The sequence below is a fragment of the Hippocampus bargibanti genome, linkage group LG18 (genome assembly GCF_051943395.1).
Source record: "Hippocampus bargibanti isolate YZ-2025 linkage group LG18, ASM5194339v1, whole genome shotgun sequence".
Taxonomy (NCBI): Eukaryota; Metazoa; Chordata; class Actinopteri; order Syngnathiformes; family Syngnathidae; genus Hippocampus; species Hippocampus bargibanti.
In genome coordinates, this window is record NC_142751.1 from 1,830,159 (window position 1) to 1,849,130 (window position 18,972).

Here is an 18,972-nt window from a genome sequence, read left to right on the forward strand (position 1 = left end):
GATCGTCCTGTTGACCCCCGGGTGACAGGCAATCTTGGAGGTGTGCCCCCAGACGAGCACCTCCGTGCGAAGAGGGGCGGGGACGAACAGGCGATCCTTAGGACAGCCCCTGGGGATGGGGGTCGTCCCCAGGGCTTGCTGAACTTTTCTCTCAACCTCCCACCTCAGGGCACCCAGGATGCGTTGGGCCGGCAGGATGTTGGTGGTGGTCTCCTCCCTTTCTGCCGGCTCATGGATGCGGGATAGGGCATCGGGCTTGGTGTTCTGTGACCCTGGGCAGTAGGTGAGAGAAAAGTTAAACCGGGTGAGGAAGAGTGACCATCGGGCCTGTCGCGAGTTAAGTCTCTTGGCAGACCGGATGGCCGCCAGGTTCTTGTGATCCGTGTAGACGGTGAAGGGGTGTTTAGCTCCCTCAAGCCAGTGTCTCCATTCCTGCAGGGCCAGGACGACCGCCAGCAGTTCCCGATTGCCGACGTCATAATTGGCCTCGGCGGGGCTGAGCCGGCGGGAGAAGAAGGCGCATGGGCGTAGCTTCTGGTCGGTGGGAGAGCGCTGGGAAAGGACGGCCCCTACTCCGGACTCGGATGCGTCAACCTCGACCGTGAACGGAAGCTCGGGGTCGGGATGACGCAGGACAGGGGGGTTGGTGAAGGCACGACGGAGGCGGTTGAATGCCCCCTCAGCATCGGGAGTCCACCTGAAAGGGAGCTTGGTGGACGTGAGGTTAGTGAGGGGAAGTGCCTTCTGACTATACCCGCGAATGAAGCGGCGGTAGAAGTTGGCAAACCCCAAAAACCGCTGAAGCTGCTTGCGCGTCTTAGGGGTCGGCCATTCCACCACCGCTTTGGTTTTGGCGGGGTCGGCCCTGAGCTGCCCCTGCTCCACGACAAACCCCAGGAACGACAGAGAGCGGACATGGAAGTCGCACTTCTCTGCCCTCACGTAGAGCCGGTTTTGCAGGAGCCGCGCCAGGACCCGTCGGACGTGTTGCCGATGTTCTTCTGCAGAGCGGGAAAAAATAAGAATGTCATCTAGGTAAACAAAAACGAAAACATTGAGGAAGTCCCTGAGCACATCATTTATCAGATTTTGGAAAACGGCGGGCGCGTTCGTGAGCCCGAACGGCATCACCAGGTATTCGAAGTGCCCTAAAGGTGTCTTGAATGCTGTTTTCCATTCATCCCCCTCACGGATACGGACCAAATGGTAGGCGCTGCGAAGGTCTAATTTAGAAAACATGGTGGCGGACTGAAGGGGCGCGAAGGCCGAATCCATGAGGGGGAGAGGGTATCTGTTACGGATGGTGATGTCGTTCAGGCCCCGGTAGTCAACGCATGGGCGCAGGGATCCGTCCTTCTTCTCGATAAAGAAAAACCCTGCGCCCAGCGGGGAACGCGACGGGCGAATGAGTCCCGCCGCTAGAGAGGAGTCTATGTAAGTGCTCAGGGCTTCCCGTTCCGGTTGTGAAATGTGGTAAAGTCTGGAGTCCGGTAATGGAGCCCCTGGCTGCAAGTCAATGGCACAGTCATACGGTCGGTGGGGTGGCAAGGATTGGGCTCTGTCCTTGCTGAACACCTCCCGCAGGTCATGGTAACATTGTGGCACACCCTTGAGGCAGATGGCCTCGGGCGGGCCAACGCGGGAGGGATCTTGCCCTGCCGTAGCCGACCGTAGGCAGTTGGCGTAGCAGTAGGGGCTCCAGCCCTGAATGGTGGGACCCTCCCAGGAGATGGATGGGTCGTGGGTATTGAGCCAGGGAAGACCCAATACCAATGGAGCATTCCGGGAGGGCATGACTAAAAATTGGCGGTGCTCCACATGGTTCCCCGCTACCCGAAGTTTGAGCGGGGCCGTGATGTGCGTGACTCGCGCTAATAGTCCTCCGTCCAGGTCCACGAACTCCTTGGGGGGCAGGAGGTCGATAAGTTGGCAGCCCAATGAGTCTGCCAACTCGGGATCGATAATGCACCCGTCGGCCCCCGAGTCCACTAATGCCCGCACTGTTTGGGAGCTGGAAGGCCCAGTCAATTCACCTTCCAGCTCCAATCGCGTTACGGGGGTAGGGGGTTTTGTCTCCCGCGGTCGCCTATGTCGTTTCTTCGACAGGGACTTGCATGTGCCGGAGGTCTTTGGTTGGGGGCCTTGGGTGCGGCGAGCCCCGGGTTCGATGCGGTCGTTCCCCCCACCAATCAGCATGGGTTCGGGGGAAATCTCCCGACGTCGCACGCGCTCGCTGCCGGCGTTGGTTCTCAACGACCGGGTTCGTGGCTCGTCGGGCCGCCGACCGCTCAGCTCCCTCCGTCGCTCCTGAAGGCGGTGATCAAGGCCGATGACTATGTTGACCAAGTCGTCGAAGGTGGTGCCAGCGTCGCGTGTAGCCAGTTCGTCCTTGAGATCGGAGTTAAGCCCGCGACGAAACACCCCCCTCAACGCTCGGTCGTCGTAGCCGCTGCCAGCGGCCTGAATCCGGAAGGCGACGGAGTACTCTGCAGCCGAGCGGGACCCCTGGACGCAGTCGAGGAGTCTTCCTTCTACCTCAACTTCCGTGACTGGATGGTGGAACACCCGGCGAATCTCTGCCACGAAGTCCGGGTAGGAGGTGCACAGCTCCGGTCGAGACTCCCGGATGGCCAGCACCCACGTCTCGGCGTCTCCCCTGAGCAGGCTGGTGATAAAAGCTACCTTAGCCTCATCGCTAGCGTAGGCTTGCGGCAGTTGTTCAAACACGAGCGCGCATTGCATGAGAAATTGCGCGCAACGCCCGGTTTCGCCTGCGTAGCGAGAGGGGTTGGGTAGCGGGAGCGGGTGCCCACCCGCGGACGGGGAGGACCGAATTGTGAGGGCTGCCAGACGTTCCTCGACCGTCTCGAATCGTTGAGCCAGCGAGGTGGTGATCTGGCGGAGTTCCGTGATGACTTGCGCCATCTGGCTCGAACGCTCCGCTTGCATGGAGAGGGCGGTGAGGAATCTGTCTTCGCCGGCGGGATCCATGGGTGGTCGGAATATTATGTTACGCTACTCGAGGCAAGGACGCCGGGCTCGAGTGGCGAGGGAAGGAGGGAAGGCTTGGATCCGAAATGCAACGGCGAGACAGAGATCAGGGTAAAGTCTTTTACTGAAACACGCATGCAAAACAACAAACTCATAAAGTGGGGAATGTGCGTAACGGCAATGGAAGAAATAGCGAACCTGACAGCAAGGTAGTAATGGGGGTGACTTCCGAAATATTCCGACGGAGACTGGATAGCGCAATCGGTAGATATAGTCAGAAGGCACAATCACGGGAATGACAAACAGCTGTGGGAACCCAGGTGCGTGATGATGGGAGGGGCCGTCTCCAGGGAGCAGCGGAGGAGATGACAGGAGGGGCGGGGCGCGCCCAGGACGGCGACGAGATGTGACAACTCCGAGTGGAAGACCGCATTTAAGACGCCTCTGGGTCACTTCGAGTACTTGGTGATGCCATTTGGTCTCACCAATGCACCCGCTGTGTTCCAGAATCTGCTTAATGACGTCCTGAGGGATTCTCGGAACCTTTTCTGTTTTGTATATCTGGATGACATTTTAATTTTCTCAGAATCCCTCGAGGCACATCACCAGCACGTCCGGCTGGTTCTGCAGCAGCTGCTGCAGGACCGACTATACATCAAAGCAGAGAAATGTGAATTCCACACCTCCTCCTTATCTTTCGTGGGCTTCATCGTGGAGCGGGGGCAGATCCGGGCTGACCCTGCCAAGACCGAAGCGGTGGCAATATGGCCCACGCCCACCTCTCGCAAGCAGCTACAACGCTTCCTGGGCTTTGCCAATTTCTACCGCCACTTCATCCGTGACTACAGCCGGAAGGCCCTCCCTGTCACCCAACTCACCTCCACTGAGACCTCGTTTAGATGAACGGAAGAAGCGGGCGCCGCGTTCCGCTTGCTGAAAAGGGCATTCTCTCACCCGCCAGTTCTCCGTCACCCTGATCCCGACGCCGCATTCATTGTGAAGGTAGATGCCTCGGACTCAGGAGTTAGGGCGGTAGTCTCCCCGCGCTCCTCAGTCGACCAGGAGCTCCACCCCTGCGCCTTCTTCTCCCGCCGCCTCAGTCCCTCAGAAGCCAACTACGACGTGGGCAACCGGGAGCTGCTCGCTGTCGTGTTGGCTCTTCAGGAATGGAGGCACTGGCTCGAGGGGGCGAAAGAGCCGGTCACCGTGCTTACCGACCACGAAAACTTGGCGGTCATCTGGGCCGCCAAGAGGCTGAATGCAGGCCAGGCACGCTGGGCGCTCTACTTAACCCGCTTCTCCTTCACCCTGACTTACTGTCCAGGGACCAAAAACACCGAGTCCGATGCCCTCTCGTGGATCCACGAGCCAGCAGGCAAGGAAGACCTCATGGAACCCACCCTGCCCGGCCGCCAGATCGTGGGGGCGCTCCAGTGGGAGGTCGAACGGAGGGTCCTGGAGGCATTGAGAGGTACCCCGGCTCCCGATAACTGTCCCACAGGCAAACTGTTCATTCCCTAGTCGCTGCGCTCGGAGGTGCTGCAGTGGGGGCACACCTCCAAGGTGGCGTGTCACCCAGGGGTGAGCCGCACCGAGCACCTCGTCTCCCAGCGATTCTGGTGGCTGTGGCTCCGCGACGACGTGGCGGACTTCGTTAAGGCCTGCCCGTCGTGCGCCTGTGGCAAGGCTTCCCATCACCCCCCGGCAGGACTGCTCCGCCCCCTACCCGTTCCTCCGCGCCCTTGGTCCCACATATCAGTGGACTTCATCACCGGCCTCCCCCCATCCCGTGGTAAGACGGTCATCCTCACGATAGTGGACCGGTTTTCCAAGTCGGCACACTTTGTGCTGTTGACCAAGTAGCCGCTATCGAGACGGCGACACTATTGGTCAAACACGTCGTCCGTCTCCACAGGATCCCCACCGGGTCCGCGTCATCTCTGACCCGCGCTTTCTGTTAATAAATCAACTGCCTGCACCAACGCCTAACGTTCCCGCTCGTCAGCTGCCACTGTACGGAACGTGACGACTTTGACTTTGACTTTGACTTTGATCATCATCATCGTCATCATCATCGTCATAATAATAATAATAATAATAATAATAATAATAATAATAATAATAATAATAATAATAATCTTCTTTTCCTTTCGGCTTTTCCCATCAAGGGGTCGTGTCCTCCATGTTGAGAGGTTTCATCCGCATGTTTGTTTTGGCCAAGCTTTTACGTCAGATGCCCTTCCTGACACAACCCTCTGTATTTATCCGGGCTTGAGACCGGCACAAGAAGACTGATGTCCCTTTGTGGCCACAGAACAAGCAACTCACTCAGTGAAAGGCTCCCAAACACAAAATGGTCATCGGCACAGCAACATTCGAAAAAGCAAAGACTATACTCACCATTCAGCTCTAATGGTAATCATTAATATACAGTATGCCTATTTTGCTTGATGCAGTGTTTAATTGCATGTTTTGTCAACCGTGGACAGTAAATAAAGTTTTGCGTTTCCTTTTAAAGATGAAGGTAACTAGTCACACATTTGTTTTGCCTGATCAACCTACTAAATTCACAAACTGTCACCTGACTTCTATCATTTATAAGTCAAAATTAATTCCAAACTGCTAAGAGTAGAATGTCACTCCACATAGTCATTGTTATGCTTGAGGCTATAATAATAATAATAGTTGTCATCATAATACTACTACTACTACTACTACTACTACTACTACTACTACTACTACTACTACTACTACTACTACTACTAATAATAATAATAATAATAATAATAATAATAGACAAACATAGATACAATAAGAAATAAAATACAATTATAAATAGAATACAATAAATAAAACACAATTATAAATAGAAACAAGAGATAGAGCTACACAGAAAATTGTGGGTTTGGTGTTTTTAATTATAATTGTATGAATCTCTCTGTTTGGGACTGAGAGTAACGTAGTACATTGCTAAATCCACATAAAGGCGCTGTTTGGTATATTTTTACATCTGCGTTTTCAGGAATATCTGGAGATTTAATGCTTTGAGACTTTTTTTTTTCTTTTATGACTTTTGCACATCGTAGGTTAACACCACAGTTAATTAAAACAATGTATGAATGCAGATACATTCTGAGTTTGCTTATTATGGTTGCGTCACCAGTTTTTTTTCCCTGAACCATCCCTTGGATCATTGGACAGCCACTTGTCCGACCACGCCTATTTTGTATATACTGCATTGCCATTGGCTGGAAAAGACGCTAATCACATGTTCTGATTCGTCCATCCCATCCTACTGTTTGCTCAATTTGGCACCGACTCGGCAGGTTATTTACGGTAGTTTTTATCGATCTGCAGGAGTCATTAGTCACTTGTCAGGAAACAATCTGCAATATTCACACTGCCAAAGTTTACGCGATTGCTCGATCGAATGAATTAGCGCGTGTCATGTTACCACAATCGTGTCACTATTGTCAGCCATCTGCTGTCTTTCCAAAGTGAGTCAAACTACTGGATTTTTTTTGCTGGAAGCGCTCATGTCGTTACTTTGTGTGAGAGGTAAGTTTTGTTTTATAGTACTTCTTTCATTTATGAAGTGAAATTGTTAAAACCTGCTTTGTGCGTTTGAGGGGCTCTGAGCTTCACTGCATTTTATTTTGAAATTAAGATGAAATCTGCACCGATTGTGTCAAAGCATGTTTAAGGAGAGCTAGAAAATAGTTTATTATGTTTATAATTTATGTTTATTGTGCTTTCGTATTGAGTTTGCTCTGGGCACGTGTCATTAGTATGTTGTTTTAATTAGAACTCTGATTGCGGCGGTATTTACGTTCGAAAAGTGACATTTGGTTTGTGACATCTTAAACAGTTTAGGAACCAATTACTGTATTGCATTGAAAATTGTGTTTGGTGAAAGTAGTCTGCACAAAACCTTTAATAGTTCTGCGATGAAATTATGTTTTTTAATTGAAAGAAAGTCAACTATTGTCAAGACAAAAACGTCACAATATAAAATGTAGTGAATTAATACATTAAATTTGTATTAAAAGTTGATGCATTGACATCTGTCTGGTTGTGTCCCACATAGTAAAAATTTCAGCAATAAAATATGTTGCTTGATTTTTGGGCTGAATATTTTTGCCAATGCGGGACTTGTTCTTGAAATGACTCATCCTTTCCCAAAATTAGTGTAGTTAGAGCCCTCCGTTTACCATCGATGACTGCAGCCATTTTTTTCAGGATAATTTTTTGTCAATTTATAGCAATATCTTTGTGATTTAAATGCCCGTTATTCCTTTTCTGTTGTAATTTGTTTGTGGTGGATTCGTTGGACGACACCTTCGTACTGGGTGAACCATGTGAAGGCGGCCATTTTTCACCCCAGCGACTATTCATGATGTGACATTTAATAATAATTTTTAATACATTTATAAGCTCCTTTCAAAACTCTCATGGTCACTTTACAGTTACAGGATCAGTTTTTCTGTGGGTGAGCAGCGGCAGCCACACGCGCCAGCGTTCACTCAACCTGGAATAACTCAAATAGAAAGCTAGCTAGCCAGCTAATAGATAGCTAATAGATATCCCGCTAGCCAGATCGCCTATGAACTAGATATGAAATAGATAGCCAGCTAGATAGCTAATAGATAGCCAGATAGCTAACAAAATAAATAGCCAATAGATATCCAGCTAGATAGCCAGCTTGATATACAGCTAGATAGCTAATAGATAGTCAGCTAGCCATATAGCTAACGAACTAGATAACCAGCTAGATAGCCAGCTACTGTAATAGATAGCTAATAGATAGCCATCTAGCCAGATAGCTAACAAACTAGATAGCTAACAAACTAGATAGCCAGTGCGATAGCCAGCGCGATAGCCAGCGCGATAGCCAGCGCGATATCCAGCGCGATAGCTATAAAATAAAATAAAACCAAATAAAATAACAAACCATAGCGACTTGTCCCGCGGTCTGGTTGAATGTTGTTAAAATTTTTAAATGCCTGAAATGAAAACAAATATTTTTGGGGAGACTGTGGTCTCAGCTTCTGTGTTTGTGCAACATGTTTGGAAGTGAATCCTTTTAATCAAGCGCCATTGTTTGCTGTGAGGTCGTGTTGTATATTTGTTGCGACAGCAATTGATTTATTGTGTTCGCAAATGAAAAAGCCGGGAGGTGACGAAGATGGCCGAACCGGAAAGGTGTTGCCATTGTTGACGTGGTGACTCACCCAACAGCTTGACAATGTTGCTTTTATTGATTGTTTTGGTATTTTTAATTAATGGATCAAGCTGCTTCATCTCCATGGTGATGTATTACCTAACACACGAGTGGTTTACCACATCAAGGAGACATGTGGGTGAGAATCCGGCTGTCAATCAAAAGACAAGTTTGAGTGGTCACGGATTGTTGTAGGTTTGTGAGGGGTGAGCACTTTGCAAAAATACTCATCCATTGTGAAAGGTTCCGAACCGGTACTTTATTGTTAGTTCAGCTGAAAGTAATGTTGGGTTTTAGGTGGGTCAAACATTGGAGATACGTATATAATTATTGGCAAGGGTTTTTGCTCAATGATCAGAAAATATGATCCCTTTTTATTAATACGTATTTCATAATACGTAATTCATACAAATGAATTGCACCACCATGTGATCTTGACTGTTTGCTGCTTTAAATAATTCTAAAGCTTGTGAAAAGTTCACAACAATGTTTTCCACGAAAGGGGTGGAGTCTGTTCGATATACTTGACCAACCACATTCCCTAATTACTTGTTTGCCAGGCCTCTGATTGGATAATTAATGGATTACCATGTACTAATGCCCTTTCCGTCAGGTATAAAAAGATGTTTTTTTTTCGCTTGTAAATCAGTTCGTCAATGAGATGGATACAGGACAGTACTGTGATGATTGGCCTGGCAATTCACCGGACTTAAACCCGATTGAGAATTTATGGTCAATAATCAAGATTCTTCTGTGTGAGAAAGATTACACAACAAAAATGCCCCAATTTGTGCTATAATGAAGACATGGTAAAGAGACCTTTCCATCATCAATACTAATATCGATACTAGTGCAGCGTGTTCTACCGGAAACAAATTCCTTGTGTGTTCTACATACTTGGCAATAAAGATGATTCTGATTCTGATTCTGATCAACAACTGTCAAACCGGAATCTGGTCGATTCCACACCAAAACGCATCGCTGAGGTGATAAAGAACAAGAGAGGACACGCTTCTTACTAAAATGTACATTTGAATCATTTGAGTTGTCAAACAATGTAAACAATCCATTTTATGCCAAAATAACAGGGCGGTGCAATTAATTTGTACAAGGGTGTGTTTTCTGTCATTGGATTTTGATGAGCATGTTCACATTCCATTCCACCTTGTACAATCAGGAAATCCACTTTTCCAGAGCCCAGATTGGTATAAAATGTAGGAAAATGATTCTGATGAGCAAAAACCAGAAATAATTCAACCGCACATAGTGAGGTTTAGTATGTCGCGCATGCGGCATAGTGGAATTATGCGAGAATGAGATGGGCAGAAAGAACGTTTAGAGATTGGAGACGTAATCCGCTGACCATCTGTTGCTTGCTCTCTCTGTCTCTCTCTCTCATGCTTTCTGTCTGTCTCTCACCACCTGATCCAGCAACAGCGGAAGTGCACTTTTGCGAGCAGCATTAGGGGAGAGTATTATGTCACTTCCTGTTCCAGTTTTCCTGCAAATACAGCACAATTCTGTCCATCCTAGCTCCTCCATTTTAGTGTTTTTTTCTTCAACGTACTCTAACTGTAGGTGACCATTGAAGGTACCAACGAACGTAATTATATCAGAAGCTGTGTATTCCAGAGTTATTAAATAAAAAAGTGGGTAAAAATATCTGGTTGAATATGGCATTATGAATACAGCATACCACCAAATGCTTAACGAGTATTGCCCCCCAAATCTGTTTGAAGAGAGAAAAAGAGGCCGAAGGGGTTGAGGGTTTCAGTAGCAATGAAATTTTGACTTTAATGGATTCACAGAGGCCCTTTCCAGACTATGATCAGCATCAGTTTCCACCATTAGTGCCCGATGGTTTATTGCCCTCAGGCCTCACTGAGGCAACGTCATTCACAGCAGAGCTTATATCCGCTCACGTTAAGGTGGAAAGTCCCCCTCCCTCTTCCTGTCCCCCCCACCCAGAAATTACCGTTTTGCAGGTATTTTGGGCCATCAGCCCTTCGCACATTTTTCAGTTTAAAAATATGCACATATTTTAGAACATAATCAATACTTAATTGTTGTTGAATTTGATTTAGATGGATGAAAAATTGAACTTCCACAACCGGAACTTAATGTCTGTGTAAGCTCTAAGTCGTACAGAAGTGGTCCATCGATGAGGTTTCTTCAGCCATCATCTGTACTTTTTGAAGGTGTCGGACGTTTCGCCTCTTATCCAAGAGGCTTCGTCAGCGAACTAAAGTCTGACTGGTCGTATCGGCCCTATTTATATATCCCTAATGTCGGACACAGCTATGATAGGTCCCTACTCTCAGGTTGGGGGGAGCAGAGGACCACTCCCTGTGGCCCCACTGATTGTTCCTACATTCCTGACTAACGACTGGCCTATTTGCCCCACTCCCACCGGTATCACCTCATCAGCATTACGAATGTTGCCTAATCTGTTTTGCCTAAGCAGGCTATTGTATGAACGATCCAAATTGAACCTCACCCCACCAGACCGGTTTAATGAAGGATTTAGTTGTTTTATGAGAATCGCTTCTTTTACCCCCCTTTCAAACCATCTATGTTCTTTTGCTAAGATTTTAACCTCATTGTCGTCAAATGAGTGGTTGCTAGCTTTTAGGTGCAAATGTACTGCCGATTGAGGCCCACTGGTATTATCCCTGCGATGTTGATAGTCTTTTTTTGAGAACCGTAACTTAACCCTTCAATTTTAAGTCCCACCCATTCCCAATTATTCATGTTATTTCTTGCAAGATCTGCTATAATAATAAAAAAACTAACAGATAAATAACCAAAACACATTCATCAAAAAAATACAATAAAATAAAAATAAAATCTACAAAAATAAAAATTAAAAAATAAAACATACAAAAATAAAAAATACAATATACAAAAATACAAGTAAAAATAAACAAATAAACTAATACAAAAATAATAAAAATAAAAATGAAACTTATAAAATAAAAAAATAAAATTCAAAAAATAAAAAAGACAAAAAAACAATAAGCAATACAAAATAAGCAAAAACATATCAACAATAAACAATTATAAATACTAAATTATAATTAAAAATAATAAATACGCACGTCAATAAATCAACACAAGTTTAAAAAAAATTTTTTTTTGGGTGACACTTTTCACTCAAATCGGCAAGACTTGGGGAAACAACATGCAGTGAGTGGAGAGCAGGCAATATTTCTTTGGCATGTGCAAGTGCCGCCATCATCCTGTTTGGACCCATCTCACATGGAAGGCCCCAGAGGTTTAATGGGTTATACTGTATGCCTGAACACAGTCCAAGCAATCACAAGTAATCCCCTCTAAAGCGCTTCAATCCCACCAACATTATTCTATTGCTGCATCAAGAGAACCAAAAATAATAATAAAATAAACCAAAACAAATACCCAACATTTTTCCCTTTCTGAGTATTTTGTGTAGTCTGTTTTTTTACATGGCCTTCTGATTCACTCCCCGCTGTTTATTGCACTCTTGTTGGCGGTTTGTTTTAATAACAGCTGACTTTTGTGGGACATTGCTCTTTGAATCTGTCCTAATAACTACAACACACAAAAATGTTTTTGGGGTATCCTGGGTTATAATATAATATAATATATAATTTCCATTGTAATGAAGTGTCAATGTGCATATTAACTCATTCACTGCCATTCCCAAATTTATTCGGGAATTGAAAATATTACATACAGTGGCATTCCCGAATTTTTTCGCGTTTTGTTTTTTTTTATCCTGGGGGTGCTGATAAAGTGCTGGTCAGACCTCTTGCACTGTTTTCTCCCTTCCACGAGAGGGCAGCATTTCCCGTATTTCCATGTTAGCGCTTTGTTACACCTTCAGCTGTTGTAGGATTGGATTGTATTGTATGTACCTTTCTCTCTGGCAGTGGAGAAATTGACATTTCACAGCAGCAAAGTCATGAAAGGAAGAGAAAAGGAAAGAAAGACGGAGAAAAACAAAATACAGGAGCTGCTGGAAAGGCAGCCACTCTCGCGGCGCCATCTTGAAGTAAAAAAACAACAACAAAAACTAAATAACAAAAGCACTTTATAAATCAATATGTATTGTATTTTGTACATCTGCCCCCATTTAAAGCTCAGATAACGCCAGACCCATATAACTTAGGAATTAACTCTTTTTTTTTTCTGATGAAATAAGAGAGTCTACATTTTCTTACACTGCATTGCATGTTTATGTAGTCCTAAAACTCAATATTGTGTGGGTCCTGGAATTTGAGTGAAAATGACAAAAACCCTGGCACATTTTAGCACATGTCTGAGAGTGAATGAGTGAACGTGACGCAACACCTGCGGGTGACATCGGCTAAAAATAGTTTGGCATCAGGAAATTAGCAGTTCTTGAATAATAATAGTACAATTGAGGTCAGGCTGGATAACACCTCGGGTTGATTCTGAAATGACAGTAACAAGGTTGCGTTTGCGTTTCACTTACCACCCAGTTGTGATTCCAGAAGACAAAAGCAAAACAAAAAGTCAAACAGCTCACCTCAATTTTAATCCAGCTGCATATTGAATGCTACATAACTAGTGATGACGTCACGATCTCGGCTCCTACGTCTGTATGTTTATGTTTGTGTAATCGCACCATGACCCCTTTTGAATATTAACAACGTTGTATCAGAATCAGAAAACCTTTAATCGTCCCACAATGGGGAAATTTGCAGTCCACAGCAGCGGTACAAGTTGTCAACCTTGTAGCGCATTTGTTCCCCTGTCCGGATCTGCATAAATATAGGCTCGTATGCACTAGCTAAAATTTCATCATTGAAACCATCATTGTACAAATCGAGCTGACTATCTAGCTGGCTGTCTATTAGCTCTTTAACTAACTAGCTGGCTATTGTTAGGTTAGAGTTTTACAAGCTAATATTAGCATTAACAGTTAATTTTAAAATTGTAAATATTATGACCGGAATTAAATATTTACCTCATTGCGCAACGTTATAACCCAACAATTGGCATGCTGGTTGTGAGAGAGATAACAAAAGAAGCTGGAAAGTTACTCACAGATGATTTATTCCCAACAATTTGATCTAATACAGAATTCTGTGTCTCGGCTCTTTGACACAGAAAATATTCGTGTGCCCTCAAAATCAGTAGGTGAGACAAAAGAGAGACCAAGACTGAGACTGAGCAGCCCAGTTTTAAACGGTACTAAATGCATATGATTGGATCCCTCCTTCTCTGGTCTGTGGTGTCATCCTCCTCTTGGCGGGATGAAGCGGATATATCTCAAGTTGCGTCCCCGTCAAGCAGCGTTGGTTGATGTTGTAACCTTTTACCTTGGTCAGGTCGTAACTTTTCACCCCCTTTGGGTGATAAGAACCAGCTGACCCCCATGCTGCCTGCAAAAACCCTCCGCACCCTGCCCACCACTTTTTCCAGCTACTCCCCTCAGGCAGGCGCTACCGATCCATGCGCACCAAATCCAGCAGACATTTAAACAGCTTCTTCCCCCAAGCCATTAACTCTTTGAACACTTTGAACTCTTTCAACAGTAGCCAAAATGGAACTGTATAGTGCCACTTAGCAGTTTTTTTGACGACGATACTAGTGCAGCGTGTTCTACCGGAAACAAATTCCTTGTGTGTTCTACATACTTGGCAATAAAGATGATTATGATTCTGATTCTGATTCTGAAAAACACAACTCCTGAGACAATTTCACGTCTTCTCCCTCATCTATTGAAAATAAAGCACAATTGATACTGATTAACTCACTACTTTCATGTTTATCCTACACAATGTTTAACATGGCTAACTAAATGTATTTATTTCCTTCACTATCTATTAGCTATCTATCTATCTAGCTTGCTATCTATCTATTAGTAAGCTATCTGGCTAGCTATCTATTAACTAGCTATTAGCTATTTAGCTAGCTTTCTATCTATTTGAGTTATTCCGGGTTGAGTGAAAGGCTGTCGCATGTGCAAAACCGTTTCATAAAAAACTGTACATAGTGCAAGTACAGTAAAGTCTCGTTATATCGATATCGGATATATCGATAGTCCCGGTTATATCGATACTATTTCTATGCACGCACGGAGAAAATTACATGCAAACAGGGTCGGATATATCGATAGTCCCGGTTATATCGATATTTTTTCGGACTCCCTTGAATATCGATATAACGAGACTTTACTGTATCAAGAAAGTCATCTTGATATATGTAGCTGTATTGCATCAACCCATATTTACAGTACAAGTGTCAAGTGTCCAGTGTTGTTTTTTTTTCCACGTGATTATTGAGAATTGCAAAGCCTGATTTGAGTTACTTGTGGGTTGAGTGAACGCTGGCGCATGTGGCTGACGCTGCTCACCCACAGAAAATCTGATCCTGTGACTGTAAAGTGACCCAGAGAGTTTTGAAAGGCTCTTAGAAATCAAATGGATTATTATTATTATTATTATAATTATGTTGGAGAATTTGAATGATAGTACACACATACAAAATGTGACAAAATACAGGTTGCCTATTTTTAAAATGATCTTTTGTTCTTTATTTACAGTGAAAAAAGCCAAGCTCCACGGACCTTCAGGTGAGTACTTTCAACATTTCAACGGTGTTTGTTTGTTTTCTTCTTTTCCGCTTGGTAACACATTTCCCGTGTTAGCTTTGGGTTGAAAGCTCTTGTTTGCAGGCTGGTTCCAGATGAAATGTGACCCTGCTAGGGTAAATTACGTCCTAGCTTGATTAAAGGCTTGCTGAGAAAGATGGTGTCACATCCACTGGGAATAGAGACTTGGAATACGGACATATTTTGAACTCATTCGCTGCCATTTATTTATTGCCAAATTTATTTTAGAATTGAAAAATATGACGTCGAGCGCCATTTCCCAATTTGTTCGGATGTTTGTTTTTCTTGCTTGGGGGGTGCCGATAAAGCACTGGTCAGACCTCTGGCGATGTTTTTTTCCCTTCCACGACGGGGTAGCATTTCCCTTTCGTCCATGTTAGTGTTTTGTTACAGTTTCAGCTCTTGTTCAAGCGCTATCGAAACCAATATGTATGTATTGTATTTTGTACACCTGCCTCCATTTCAAGCTCGGACAACTCCAGATCCATCTAATTTAGGAATTAACTTTTTTTGGGTGAAAGAAGAAAGTCTAAGGCTGGGATGTCAAAGTAATTTTTTGGTGCGGGCCACATTGTAGTTATGGTTTCCTCTCAAGGGCCGTTATGAATTTGGGGAAGCCATTAGAACACAGGTGTCAAAGTCAAGGCCCGCGGGCCAAATCCGGCCCGCCACATCATTTTTTTGGGCCCACGAAAGCAAATCAAACTTGTGAAATTCCATGATGCTTGCTAAAATCCGATAATGAAGAATTAGTTTTCAAATCTGAAGTCAAGAGTAATGCCTGTTATTGTGGTTTACGTCCAAAAACAGTTAGAATCTTAGCAAGCATCATGGAATTTCACAAGTTTGATTTGCTTTCGCGGGCCGAAAAAAAATGATGTGGCGGTCCGGATTTGGCCCCCGGGCCTTGCGTTTGACACCTGTGGTCTAAGGGTTCTTACGCTTCATTTAATGTGTATGCAGTCCTAAAACTCAATATTCTGTGGGTCCTGAAATTTGAGCAAAAATGACAAAAACCCCGACACTGGAGTGGACACACTTTTGCACATTGTCTGGTAGTGAATGAGTTAAGTGCTCTTTAATGTTTGTGTGTGTGTGTGTATGTGTGTGGCATGATTCAGCCTGGTGTCCTTTGAAGCCATACTGTAGCTATCTAGGTGGCTAGCTATATAGCTTACTATCTGTTGGCTATATGATATCTATTTGCTAACTAGCTATGTAGCTGGCTACCTAACTAGCTATCTACTTGCTATCTATATGCTATCTATTAGCTATCTATCTAGCTAGCGATCTATTAGTTATCCATTAGAGTTATTCCGGGTTGAGTGAATGCTATCGCATGTGCAAAACCGTTTCATAAAAAAATGTACATAGTGCAAGGACCCAGAAAGTCATCTTGATATATGTAGCTGTATTGCATCAACCCATATTTACAGTACAAGTGTCAAGTGTCCAGTGTTGTTTTTTTTTCACCTGTGATTATTGAGAATTGCGAAGCCTGATTTGAGTTACTTTCGGGTTGAGTGAACGCTGGCGCATGTGGCTGCCGCTGCTCACCCACAGGAAATCTGACCATGTGACTGTAAAGTGACCTTGAGAGTTTTGAAAGGTGCTTATAAATTAAATGTATTATTATTATTAGCTATCTACTAGCTGGCTAGCTATCTAGCTTACTATCTGTTGGCTATATATTAGCTATCTACAACTACTACTACTAATAATACATTACATGTTAAGCGCCTTTCAAAGCTCTCAAGGACAATTTACAGTCACAGACAAGCATAGGTACCAAAATAAATAAAATACAATCACAAATAGAATGCAATAAATAAAATACAATAATAAATAGAAACAAGACAGAGAGCTACACTGAAAATGCAATTTTAAATAGGAGGGTTTTGAGTTGGGACTAGCTAGCTTTCTATCTATTTACTTCTTGGTTGAGTGAACACTGGCGTGTGGCTGCTGCTGCTCACCCACAGAAAAACTGATCCCATGAATGTATGTAAAGTGACCTTGTGAGTTTTGAAAGGCGCTTATAAATGAAATGTGTTATTATGATGATGATGATTATTATTATTATTAGCATTGTCATCAAATGTGAGTATAGTTTTTGCTTTTTTGAATGTTGCCGTGACGGTGACCATTTCATGTTTGGGAGCCTTTTACTGAGCGAGTTGCTTGTTCTGTACTCTTCAACAGTAGCCAAAATGGAACTGTATAGTGCCACTTAGCAGTTTTTTTGACGACGATACTAGTGCAGCGTGTTCTACCGGAAACAAATTCCTTGTGTGTTCTACATACTTGGCAATAAAGATGATTCTGATTCTGATTCTGTAGCCACAAAGGTACATAAGTCTTCTTGTGCCGGTCCCAAGCCCGGATAAATACAGAGGGTTGTGTCAGGAAGGGTATCCAACGTAAAAGCGTGGCCAAAACAAACATGCAGATCAAACCTCTAAAGATGAGCACACTGATTTGCTGTGGCGACCCCTTGAAGGGAAAAGCCGAAAGGGAAAGATTATTATTATTATTATTATTATTATTATTATTATTATTATTATTATTATTGTGATGTGTAGCTGACTTAAGATCGCTGGCTTCTCAGTCTAAATCCCCCATCCTGTCCACCCGTGCCAATCCCTTGTTTAACCACACACCTACTGTAATCGCTTAAAGGACAACCGACGTCACTTTTTTGTTTCCTAACTGACATCAGGAAAACGTTTTATAGCATCTAAAATACCCAAAACACGCAGTATGATATTTTTATTCAAATGCAAAACACCAATAAAAATGGCTTATAGTGTCCAAAATCTGCAAAAAATGGAGCTGCGAATTTGGCATTTTCAGAAAGTCCCCCCCCCAGTTGTGACACCACGCCAAGACGTCTTGCATTGCTGGAGAATCAAAACAATGGCTTCAGATTCGGAGAATATGCTTTCTTGTTACACATCCAGTTAGGAATATGATTCACATAGTTCTGAAAAAGAAAGCATACATGTTTGCCATCGATTAAAGAAATTATTCCGTGTCATTTTGAGGCACCAGGGGTGGGAAATGTGGCACCCGAGAGAGGCAGAAAATGGCAACAAAGCCGTGTAGGGAATTAGTCAGCCCGTTTCCACAGGCTGATAAATTCCTTCCATGGAGCTTGGTCGCCCTCTTCTGGTGGCTTTTTGTTGCAACACGAGGTTTTCAGACCAAATAAGTACAGCAAAATACATTGTTGTGATGGAAGGACTGCTACAATGTCTTTTTTTCAGTCAGGGGAGTTCCTTCAGTGACGTCACGTACGGACTCGTCACCAACTCAAAAACAAGACTTCCGGAATATTCAGCGTGAGTCTTAAAACGTAAAATATAGCTATAAGTGGTGGAATCTTTGTAAAATACGCTGAGTCGAAGTCATTTGAAGCCATTTTACAAATCATGGACACAACTTGTCCGGAGACGTCGGTTGTCCTTTAAGCCTCGTGACGCGGCCTCCGTCGACCGAGCTGCAACGGCTTCATGTGACATTTTGCTCCCACTCGCACTGAAAAATCGAACTCCGCCTTTGTGAAGGAGTATGAATGGTCTCTGGTGCATCAGGGTATTTAGCCAAAGTCTTAGCTCGCCCCTTGTGTGTTTTATGAGCTCGCCCTTCCTCCCTCCCCCTGGACCACACCACGTGCAACACCTGCCCCAAAGCAAACAAGAAGGCTCGTTCACTTAATCCTTTTGTCATTTTAGACCAAATGTGAACATGCAACGGATCCGGAAAAAAGTCGACATTAAACACCGCTGTTTAAAAAAACGGTTTTTGTTTTGTTTTTTTTCAAAATAATTTGGGTGATTTGCAATAATAATAATAATAATAATAATAATAATAATAATAATAATAATAATTACAATTACAATTCAAATTAAAAATTAACTTTGACAAAAGATTTATGTTGCTGGAGCGCAGAGTATGATGACTAGACCAGCAAATGTTGAGAAGTGGTCGAATGTGTTGTCAATAACAAGTCGGGATTCAAAATGTCAGTCTTTTGACTGGCTGAGCTTTCCTGACTAATTTATCACGACACAAAAAAAGAGCATTGATTAAAAATGGATGAAGAGAAGTAGACCAACTCCTCATATCCAAAAATCTG

General features: G+C 44.1%; 1 protein-coding gene across 2 annotated transcripts in view; it reads left to right on the plus strand.

Moving 5' to 3' along the window:
* The first annotated feature begins 6,320 nt into the window (after nt 1-6,320).
* The window catches only part of unc13bb (unc-13 homolog Bb (C. elegans)), an 85,655-nt gene continuing 73,003 nt past the window's right edge, over nt 6,321-18,972 (plus strand). For both annotated transcript variants that reach the window (XM_089020971.1, XM_089020972.1), the window contains exons 1-2: nt 6,321-6,549; nt 14,766-14,795. In XM_089020971.1, coding sequence (XP_088877097.1) covers nt 6,528-6,549; nt 14,766-14,795 — 52 coding nt within the window. In that variant the 5' untranslated portion in view covers nt 6,321-6,527. The remainder of the gene's footprint in view (nt 6,550-14,765; nt 14,796-18,972) is intronic.